The 10,882-nt window shown below is 35.7% G+C and overlaps 3 protein-coding genes and 1 non-coding gene across 7 annotated transcripts in view; 2 read left to right on the forward strand and 2 right to left on the reverse strand.

Annotated features, from left to right (window-relative positions):
* Nucleotides 1-1,329, forward strand: part of LOC107480414 (pentatricopeptide repeat-containing protein At4g39620, chloroplastic) — a gene marked incomplete in the record, with an annotated part of 1,744 nt that extends 415 nt beyond the window's left edge. The window contains 1 exon segment of the mRNA XM_021138889.2: nt 71-1,329. Within this exon segment, the coding sequence (XP_020994548.1) occupies nt 71-1,189 (1,119 nt within the window).
* A 372-nt stretch (nt 1,330-1,701) lies between these two features.
* TRNAA-AGC (transfer RNA alanine (anticodon AGC)) lies at nt 1,702-1,774 on the reverse strand. The gene has a single exon. It is a non-coding gene; the product is annotated as a tRNA-Ala (tRNA).
* A 968-nt stretch (nt 1,775-2,742) lies between these two features.
* Nucleotides 2,743-5,988, forward strand: LOC107480413 (alanine--glyoxylate aminotransferase 2 homolog 1, mitochondrial). Its single transcript, XM_016100554.3, has 9 exons — nt 2,743-3,115; nt 3,238-3,468; nt 3,550-3,720; nt 4,226-4,369; nt 4,470-4,649; nt 4,857-5,082; nt 5,268-5,381; nt 5,482-5,568; nt 5,674-5,988. The coding sequence occupies exons 1-9, from the start codon at nt 2,876-2,878 to the stop codon at nt 5,715-5,717; spliced, it is 1,437 nt and encodes a 478-aa protein (XP_015956040.1). The 5' UTR covers nt 2,743-2,875; the 3' UTR covers nt 5,718-5,988.
* Nucleotides 5,989-6,379: 391 nt separating this feature from the next.
* Nucleotides 6,380-10,517, reverse strand: LOC107480410 (transcription factor TGA1). Of its 4 annotated transcripts, none has more exons than XM_052258863.1 (9): nt 10,457-10,517; nt 9,401-9,631; nt 9,227-9,301; nt 8,571-8,630; nt 8,407-8,484; nt 8,211-8,277; nt 7,680-7,951; nt 7,318-7,545; nt 6,380-6,979 (listed from the first exon to the last, which is right to left on the reverse strand). In XM_052258863.1, the coding sequence occupies exons 2-9, from the start codon at nt 9,557-9,559 to the stop codon at nt 6,830-6,832; spliced, it is 1,089 nt and encodes a 362-aa protein (XP_052114823.1). In that variant the 5' UTR covers nt 9,560-9,631; nt 10,457-10,517; the 3' UTR covers nt 6,380-6,829. The 4 variants fall into 4 exon arrangements, with proteins under 4 accessions (XP_052114823.1, XP_015956034.1, XP_015956036.1 ...); XM_016100548.3 differs by having other exon boundaries at nt 6,380-6,997; XM_016100550.3 differs by lacking the exon at nt 10,457-10,517 and adding an exon at nt 10,326-10,450 and having other exon boundaries at nt 6,380-6,997.
* Between the last annotated feature and the right edge of the window lie 365 nt (nt 10,518-10,882).

Raw genomic sequence — 10,882 nt, forward strand, 5'->3', positions numbered from 1 at the left:
CCCTAATTGTTCCGCTCTTTACTTTCTTGAATGCTTATATTAACTATTAAGTACTCAATTTGGCGTTCAGGTTTTCAGGTGGATGCAGAAACAACGGTGGTATATTGCTGACAATGGAGTTTACTCGAAGCTCATATCAGTGATGGGAAAGAAAGGCCAAACCAGGATGGCTATGTGGCTCTTCTCGGAGATGCGTAATTCCGGTTGCCGCCCGGATACTTCTGTGTATAATGCTCTTATCACGGCTCACCTTCATTCCCGGGACAAGGAAAAGGCATTGGCCAAAGCTCTTGGCTACTTTGACAAGATGAAGGGAATGGAGCGTTGTAAGCCCAACATTGTTACTTATAACATTCTCTTGAGGGCTTTTGCGCAGGCGCGCAATTCAGATCAAGTGAATTCTTTGTTCAGGGATCTTGATGAGACTGTCATTTCTCCTGATATATACACGTTTAATGGTGTCATGGATGCTTTTGGAAAGAATGGAATGATCCGCGAAATGGAATCTGTGCTTGCTCGAATGAAAAGCCATAAGTGTAAGCCTGACTTGATTACCTTTAATTTGCTCATCGATGCATACGGGAAGAAGCAGGAATTCGATAAGATGGAACAAGTATTCAAGAGTTTGTTGAGGTCCAAGCAGAAACCAACACTGCCTACGTTTAATTCCATGATCCTGAACTATGGCAAGGCACGACTAAAGGAGAAAGCAGAAAATGTTTTCAGAAAAATGACTGACATGGGTTATAAACCAAGCTTTGTCACTCACGAGAGTCTCATCTACATGTATGGATACTGTGATTGCATTTCCAAAGCTAGAGATTTATTTGAAGGGCTAATTGAGTTAAAGGCTCAGATAAAACCATCAACCTTAAATGCTATGCTTGATGTTTACTGCATAAATGGTTTACCATTGGAAGCAGATTCTCTGTTGGAGAGGGCAATTAGCTTACAAGTGTTTCCTGATGCTTCAACATATAAGCTTCTTTATAGGGCTTACACTAAAGCCAACTTGAAGGAGCTTTTGGATAAATTGCTGAAGCATATGGATAGAGATGGTATTATCCCTAACAAGAAGTTCTTCCTAGATGCTTTGGGATCTTCACGAGACAACTCAAAATCTGCTACTACTGTTGTAACTCATTCAAATAGCTCCCAAAATTTTGCAGAACCTCAGCTGAAAAATTAGTTGGTAATTCACATCAACATTTGACTTGCTTACTAGTTACTAGCAGATCAGTTCACATATGAGGTGGTATGTTATGTGACTTTGCCATCATTATTTAAATATTCAAGTTTTGATTTAGTGAATCTGTTATTCTTTGTTTATCCTTTTTGTTCTTATAAATAATATTGCTGAATTCTGTTTTTTATTTTTCTGGTTTAATTCATTTGGATTTAGTGTAGTGCATTTGGCAAAGTGGATGGTGCTGGAAAGCAACAAGTAAATCAAAGAGTTACAGATGCAGTTTTGATTATGACATTATTGACAATTTTGAAACAAAGACTACAAGTATGATTTGTAACATTCTTCACAGAATTAAAAACTCAATGAATTAATAAAGATGATGTTAACAAGAAACAACAATCATGAACTGCAATATTGTTTGTGCACTTTCAACTTGATTCTATGAATTTTGTTGGACTCAAGATAAACAATTCGCAATCATTAAGAAAGAAAAGATAAGATGAAAATGAAAATGGAGATGCGGGGTATCGATCCCCGTACCTCTCGCATGCTAAGCGAGCGCTCTACCATCTGAGCTACATCCCCATTGTTGTGTTGTTAGCTAGTTTTTAAAAACTATTACTGTATTGCATATCCACACGTACCTAGTCACGTAGATTTCCATTGCTTTCCGTTAAAATCCTTAAGATTTACTTTTAAATTTTAATTTTACTGAATTTATATTTTCGAAGTGTATTTAAACCGAAAAATAATAAAATTAAAACAAAAATTTAAATTTTAAATTTTAGTTTTATTTAGTTTATATTTTAGATGTGTATTTAATTTTAAAAAGATATTAAATTTATTTAAATATATTTGTTTTATTTTTTAATTATTATAATAAAAGACTTAATATTATACCATTTTTAAAAAGATACCTAATTAAATGGTATTTTTTATACCTTAAAGGATAAGATCTGCTGATCCAAAAGTTATTCATACAATCATACTCAATCCATCTTTATCGAATAAAAGAAATTATTAGTTGGTATTACGTACCTAACAAGCACTATCATTTATAAGTATTGGTAGAGTAGAGTGATAATTTATCTCTTATTATATATTTTTATATAATAAAAAATTATATTTGATAACTAATTAAAAAATTAAGATCATCCATTTAAAAAGGCTTGGCCTCATCTAATTGAAGACAGCTTGATCCCACCTAGTGATCATCACAACAACAATTGTTTTGCCATTGGCAGTTGTCACCTTCTTTCACTTTGTTAGTTTGTTTTGTTGGCTACATGTGAACTCGAGGAATTAATTAATTTTTGAAAAATGTGAGAATTGTCAAATTTTATTGTTTTTTTGTTATTATTTATCCATCAATTCGATTTTTTGAGTCAATTTTTTTTTTTTGAAATTTTTACATGCATTTACACTGATGCACACTAACCATCTATTAATTTTCCTTTAAAATAGGTTTGATTTCGAGAATCGCATCAATTAATGTCCACCTTCGCTAAGATCATTAATCAATGAGGGAGGGACCGAGGGACTGAGGGTGGGTCTGGTGATTTCACGCCACGTCAGCATATTGCGAAGCTGAGATCCCCATTTTACTGAGTAGTAACACTACTTAAATAACACAGTAACACACGCTCGTCTTCTTCTTCTTCTTCTTCTTCTCACTTCTCAGTTCCGATGGCAACGATGCGAGCGTTACTCAAGAAAACCGTCGCAATAGCCAAGCCTAGCAATTCGCGACCTTACGCTTCTTCCATTGGAACTTACGCCGCAGCCACCGCAAACGCTGTTGAGCCGCCACAACTTCCGCCCTTCGATTACCAGCCCCGGCCCTACCATGGACCTTCCGCCGATGAAGTCTTGGCCAAGCGCAAAAAATACCTCGGTCCTTCCTTGTTCTACTACTATCAGAAACCTGTGAGTTAGTTACTTTCTCCACACACCTCTTTTATGAACATCGATGCTATTGCGATGAAGCTTTGTTGGATGTAAATATGAGGTGTGATGGATAATTAACGATTGGTGTTGGTTTTGTGCAGCTGAATATTGTGGAGGGGAAAATGCAGTATCTTTTTGACGATAGTGGAAGGCGTTATCTTGATGCTTTTGCTGGCATAGTTACTGTTTCTTGCGGACACTGCCATCCTCAAGTTTTAAATGCTATCACAGAGCAGAACAAGCTTCTGCAACATGCTACTACCATATATCTACACCATGCAATTGCTGATTTTGCTGAGGCCTTGGCCCAAAAGATGCCTGGAAACCTTAAGGTCAATCTTCTCTTTATTGCTTATTGCTTAGCTTCTTTGTTTTCGTGTTTCTTCTTTTAATGATTGTTATTTTTATTGCAGGTTGTTTATTTTGTAAATTCCGGCTCAGAGGCAAACGAATTGGCAATGATGATGGCTCGTTTATACACTGGTAATCTTGGTATGATTTCTTTGAGGAATGCATATCATGGGGGAAGTTCTAGTACAATTGGCCTGACTGCTCTCAACACCTGGAAGTACCCTATTCCAGAGGTTTGTCTGAGTATTTCATTTTATCACAATGTTTTCATTTGGTTTGTTGGCATTTTCAAAGTTCAATCTGAATTATTAGTTGCATTATTTATCTCCAGATATGGACATATGACCAATCAGGCCTTTTCTTTATGAAAAATAGTTTCTCAGTTTTTCCTTTTCAACTTGCAACCTATACTCTTTCTAGTAGAATAATGCTTAGTTGATGTTGTTGGACTATCACCAAGAAAATGATCATAAATATTATAATTTTTTCCCTCTGAACAGATTTATAAAAAATTAAGTTGCAAAGCTTTAAAATCAGTCACTAATATACTGTTACCATTGATTTCCTTTTTTTCTGCTTTCCAATGTATGAAGAGAAAATCCGAATAAGTTAATAGAACTTCCAAGTTTCAATTACTACCCCAAACCAATCTAGTTGTAATTATAGCATCATGAAAGTTGTATATTTTATATTAAAGATGGTGAAATACTAATTATTCTTAATATTTTTAAATTTAAGGGTGAAATTCATCATGTTATGAATCCGGATCCATACCGTGGAATCTTTGGCCCTGATGCTAAGAGTTATGCCAAAGATGTTCAAGATCATATTGACTATGGAACTTCAGGAAGAGTTGCTGGATTTATTGCTGAAACAATTCAGGTACGTACATCATGTCTAATAATGGAAATGTTACTTAGAAGGTAGAACACCATGTCAGTATACTTCTCTATTTAATTTTTTCCCTCATGACTTGGACTAGGGAGTTGGAGGAGCAGTTGAACTAGCACCTGGATACTTAAATCTTGTCTATGACATTGTACGGAAGTCTGGTGGTGTCTGCATTGCTGATGAAGTGCAAACTGGGTTTGGTCGTACAGGAAGCCACTATTGGGGATTTGAGACACAAGGTGTCATTCCTGACATAGTTACCATGGCAAAGGTCCATATCTCTAATTCCTGAAACTTGGCAAGTTTGTCATGCATTCTGAAGTTTAACTTGGTTTTTCTTATACAAGATTCACTATTTTGTGTTTTGGAACAATATGTTTTGTTCCGGTTTTTTCTTCTTGTAGGACTGATTTTGGTGAATTGTAACTTCCAATTCTTCTGCAGTTATTTCACTAAATCTCACGTTAATATGTATCAGGGTATTGGCAATGGTTTGCCGCTAGGAGCTGTAGTTACAACTCCAGAAATAGCAAGTGTGATGAATCAAAAGATTCAGTTTAACACTTTTGGTGGGAACCCTGTCTGTTCTGCTGGTGGACTTGCAGTTCTCAGGGTTCTTGATCAGGAGAAGCGTCAGGCTCATTGTGCTGATGTTGGTTCTCACATGCTTGAGCGTTTGAGATCGCTTATGCAAAAACATGAAAGTATGTCTTCTTGAATCTTGCATCCTCAAAACATTGTTTTGTTACTGCATTGTAGTTCAACTGCATGTTAACTATATATCTAGCATCCATATATATGCTTGATTAGATAGAAACATAATCTTTGGGTTGACATTATTAAACTTCTCATGTTGCTGCAATTTGTTTTTATTATATATGGTGTTTAGTCATTGGAGATGTGAGGGGAAGAGGTTTAATGGTTGGGGTAGAGTTGGTTACTGATCGAAAAGAGAAGACACCTGCAAAGTCTGAAACTGCTGTATTATTCGAAAAACTTAGAGGTAAGATGAGAATCACCAAATCACTCAATGCATACAAAGCTCGCATTTGTTTTCCAATGTCCTAAAAGACTTCTAACCATTTACTTGCAATGAATTGAAGAGCTTGGTGTTCTAGTTGGGAAAGGAGGACTGCATGGAAATGTCTTTAGAATTAAGCCACCAATGTGTTTCACCAAAGATGATGCAGGTATATGTTTTGGGTGTTATCTTTAATTAAAATGCAAGATCTAGATTCTTTCTCCAAACCTTCTAGCAAAGTGTAATTTGGCTGATTTCTCTCCCAAATGTGCAGATTTTGTTGTGGATGCCCTGGACTATGCTATATCCAAGTTGTAAGGTTCAACCAGAAATCAAGAATGTAATGCAGACCATGACTACGGAGCCATATTGCTGCAACGAAGCTACACTTGACAAGTTTTTATTTATTTCACACCCTTATCATTAGAATGCACTGTTCAGTGTTCACTGAACAAGTTAGTACAAAACCAGTGTTCACCTATTGCTAAGGGAGTTTTATTTTCTTAAACCTGTACATTATAAACCGAATGTGGAACTGTGCATGTATATTTTGGATTCAATATCATCTAAATGCTCCATTCAATCTAAATAGTAATGTCAATTCCTACAAGAAAGAACGAATAAATTTGCGAACAGAAGTTCGTTTTCGATTTGCATGTTCAGTGAATGAACATGTTTTCAAAGGAAGAGCCAAAACTTTTTCTAATACTGTAATTGACACACACGTGGAATCGTGTGAATTAACTGTGGTTTCAGTTGTATCACTAATGAATGACCTATGAATAAATATAGAGGGTGGAATCGTGTGAATTAACTGTGGTTTCAGTTGTATCACTAATGAATGACCTATGAATAAATATAGAGGATTATTATACGTTAGTTATTATTTATTAGAAATCAATTATTTTTGTGATTAATCGAGAGAATATCACACCCTCTGTTATCTTACCTCAGCTATATTTACACGTTCAATCCCTGAATGCCTAAAAATTTAAAATGATACCTAACCTAATCTGTATCAGGTTCAAAACAAGCTTCTTGTTTAGGACACAACTTTACACCTTCTTTCTTACATGGCCAACTCCCATATAGAATAGTTACAAACTTCTTTTCGTAAAATGGGAATCTGCATTTACAAACCAAGTAACAGAAGACTAACAGAAAAATAGGAGCAACCTAGGCACAAATCCATGAGTCATGGCTCTGGTGTGTGTTATATGTATTCTCCATTTCTCAAGCCAGTAAGCTGGCTCAATCCCATCTAACATTGAATGAGTTATAAGGCGCAAATCAACTGGGTTTGACAACACATTCAATAGTAGGTGAGAGTGAATCAGCTCGGTGTATGAAAAACAATGAGTAAGAAAAACAATTGTGTTGCTGATTTTACTGAAATCTTGGTTACAGGTTGCCTCAGTATTTTTCGAAGGCTAAGGTATTAAGCACTCAGCAGGTTTGGGAGGACGATTAGCCCAGAAAGAGCTCAAAGCTTGCAGGCGTTGAAAATATTCCCCCAAGGCAAGAAGCCACCTCGCAGCCTGCCGTTTTGTAAGTATTCGAGACATTTGCAGCAATGTTTCCTGTCGCAGATGATCAGCCTGTCAAGTTTCAAACATAATAAAGCTTCCTTCAATTTTCTATTGCTCAATCTTCAAGTTAGTGAATGAAGATGTTTCATTTCTTTCTTTTGTTTCTTTTCTTTTCATTTAAGTAACATGAGTTGGAACAACACTATATTGTTTCCTAGTTTCATCACTTCTAAAACAAATTTGTTGAAATCAAATTGGGTTATTCTTTATTGCAGAATTATGTTCAATCATTGCTGTCACTGACACGGGGGTAAAATAATAAACCGGTGGAAGTTAAATTGAATATAACTAACGGCTTTTCATTCAAGAAAGTGAAGTAAATTTCTTACTTGGTTCACAAAGCTCACTAGAGCTGCCAATCTCTCCATTGCAGTAGACATGTTTGGAGTGTTAGTTTGTTCTTCAAGTTGTCCTGCTGCTACAGATTCTGAAACCATTTGTTGAAGTTTGTCCATGCCTTGTGAAAGAGCATCTTCTGCTTGCTGACAAGATTTTCCAAGGTTGCTTATGTCTGATCTTTGTTGCTCTGTCATGGTTTCAATCCTAGGGACCAGAATCTGCAATCAAAACAGTTTTTTATTTTAATTATTAATAATGCATCATATCACCATTTACATGCTAAGCTGGTGCTCTCATTCACAACGAGGAAGCTTTCTCAACATTTTTTATTTAACTAGATAGTAAGCATCACCTTTAGAATTTCTGAGGGGCGAAAGCCTCCAATCCAGAAGAAAAATCGTTCGGCTGATGATTTCCACATGCCGGACATAACGTAGAAAGCATCAGCTTTTGCAGCAGCAGATTTCATGCCAAAGAGCTTAAAATAGTGGTTCATTGTGCCATCTACAAGTTCTCCGAGTTCTACGTCACCCATATGAGAACTTAAAGCATTTCTAAGTGCCAAGGTATGTCTATTCCGCTCTTCTAGCCAACGTCCATACTCCATCTCGAAGTTTGTTATTCCTGCAAATTAGATGTTTTTAGAAAGAGCTTAAAAGTAGTAGCAGCAAAGCTTATTGAGAACTTTATGAACAGAGTTGCAGTTAATTCCCTAATATTAATCCGAGGCATATTCAGTTTAGAGGTATATTCAGCATGAAAATGACATAGAAACAGTTCAAATACTGATTTCACCAACATATTGTGCAACCTCAGTAACAGAAAAAACTCAAGATCAGTGACAAATCAATATATAGCACTAGCAGCATGATAACAAACAAACCTGAATTTAAAGAGGCAGCAAAACCCAAACTATTAGAACCCAATCCAGTACCACCAATATGTAATCCCTGCAGTTTTGTTGCCCCAAGAAATTGAAAAGAGAGCCGAGAAAAAACAAGTATATATTGAACAAATATGAAGTGATCCACAGCAGGAACTGGAGTGAATCAAACTCAGCTTCATGCCTTTCACTTCACCTGTTGTTTTGCATGATCAACCTCTTGCTCTAACTGCATTAGCTTCACACGACATGATTCTAGTTGCTGTACATAGGCCTGCATAGAAATATCACATGAACAATTAGTATATCTAAGCATTTGCTGCACATCTAACATGTTTTTCAATGTAGAACCTTTCAAACCTTTTTGCGCAAACGACTCTTACGAGCAGCCTCTCGATTTTGTGCAAGGCGTCTCTGTATCTGCATGTTTCAGCTTGTTAATTCCTTTTTTCTTTATAACCCTAAAATGAGTATGAATACATGACAGGCATAAAAAATTGGGAACCATAGGACCTCTGAATTTGTTGGTGGGTGTGGGTCAAAATTGCTTTTGAAGGATCAAGCGCTTAGCATTAAGCTAAGAGTTATACAGCTGTTAATTATGCCATAATTCTTATTGTTTAAACCCATTTAACCATAACCAAGTACCATGATCTGTTTCAAAATTTCTACATACAGCTAAAGATGGAGGCAGAATAGAATACTAAAAGGGTGTGACTTCCTATGGCAAAGCCTTACTAAAGATTCAGTTATGATGATTTCGAAACAACACCCTCTAGAATGAGGTTGCCAAAATGACAATTATAGCTAAGAATATCACTTAGTACACAAATTTACTAGCAAAGGCAACATCTTCTGATGACCAAACGTAAAAGTATCTACAGAAGTAGAAACATAAAGTTCAAACTTCAAACTGAATATCACACATTTACGAAATATATAGCTAATGGTTTCTGCATAGAGTAGAAAGTAGAAACCAGTTCATATTAGTCAGGTATAACCAAACATGGTCTTACCTTATCAGCAAGTCTGTTAGCTTCTTGGTCATATTGTTTAGATGTTCCTGGTATTCCATGAGAAGCATATTCTGACTATGTATTTAGCAGCCCAAAATGACATGATTAGCAAGTGAAATTGGTGTGTATTATTGTTTGTGGGAGAGAAAAAAAGAATTAATTGCAAACTTGCACCTGATTGTCAAACTTAATCTCCGCGTCATCAATTAAGAGCGTTGATGCACTTAAACTAACATTACTTCTGAAATTCTCTTCCCACATACTAATCTGGTGGATTGGATCATATACTCCCATCCTTCTTGGGGGAACAAAGTGTGAAGTTGGAGAATTCATGCTCTATGGATTGAGAATGACCAGTGCAGTTGACTTAATCAGCTCCAAACACATATGAGCGTACAGAATCCACTGTTTTTTTATTTCAAGATAGAAAATGCATTAAAGAAGCATTTCTTGATAACATCATAAGTAAGCAAAAGTCCAATACACTGTATAAGTAACCGGAATTTCACTGAAATGTGATCAATTTTGTGTTTGGCAAGGGGGAAAAAGAAGAGAACATTACAGTTTTATTTTACACTGTTAGAGTTGCATACTCTCTAGAATTTAATCTTCTTAATCAAGTATTAACAAATGAAAAACAAAAGATTAATCAAGGTCCAAGAATCAAGGGGAGAAAAATGGATCATGAGGGAAATTGATAAATGAAAAGAATTTCATATTTCTTTGTTAAACTTAAATAAGCTTTTGATTCCAGGAAAACTCAGATTATTACAGCAACTAAGTACAAATTAAAAGTAGAGATTTGTATATTAACCAAGGCTTTTGAGTTTGTCCCTCTACCTCAGCAGCAGACAAAGGTACAAACGTGTTACGCAACAGAATCTAGGAAGTAGGATACTGTACTAGTTTGTTTTCAACCAGATAAGGTAACAACCAAAATCGTACTAGTTTGGGTACGCACGTTTCGGGAAACCAAAACCAAAGTCACTTTTTCAACAAAAAAACAAAATCATCAAAACCATGTAAGAGTACCCTGGAAACTGATGATGATCATCATCATCACACAAGCAATGAAAAAACACCTTGGTGTGTTTATTACCTCTTACTATGTTATTTTCTTCCTCGTTTTCCTCGGCAGTTAAATCTTTCAAATTAGAAAGAGAAAAAAGGAAAAGCCGAAAAGGGAAGAATAAAAACTATACTCTGAAAAACAAAAACAGAAAAACGAACCTTAGAAAGCTACTTTGAGAAATGGAATTGGAAGCTTTTTTATTTTCCCGCTTAAATATTGATATACCATCATGAAATCATAAGCTAGAACTATAATAAAAAAAATAAAGGCCACATATATTTTTTTAAAATATTGGACTTTAAGTTATTAACTTATTATCATGAATATTCATATAATTTATAATAAAAGAGGTAGACTTTGGTGTATATAGCGTAACGAGAGAGAGAGAGAGAGAGAGAGAGAGAGAGAATTATAATTTATGATTGCAATTGTTGTGGTATGTATGGGTTGCGCTACAGAGAGTCAAAGGATTCACACGAATGAGCTCAGCATCATTAATAATGCTCCATGCTTGATGTTTCCACTTTCCACTATCGTTAATACCTGTGCGCGCCACGTAGATTCGGATTGGGTGATGACGTCAT

The sequence above is a fragment of the Arachis duranensis genome, chromosome 3 (genome assembly GCF_000817695.3).
Source record: "Arachis duranensis cultivar V14167 chromosome 3, aradu.V14167.gnm2.J7QH, whole genome shotgun sequence".
In the NCBI taxonomy this organism is placed as follows: domain Eukaryota; kingdom Viridiplantae; phylum Streptophyta; class Magnoliopsida; order Fabales; family Fabaceae; genus Arachis; species Arachis duranensis.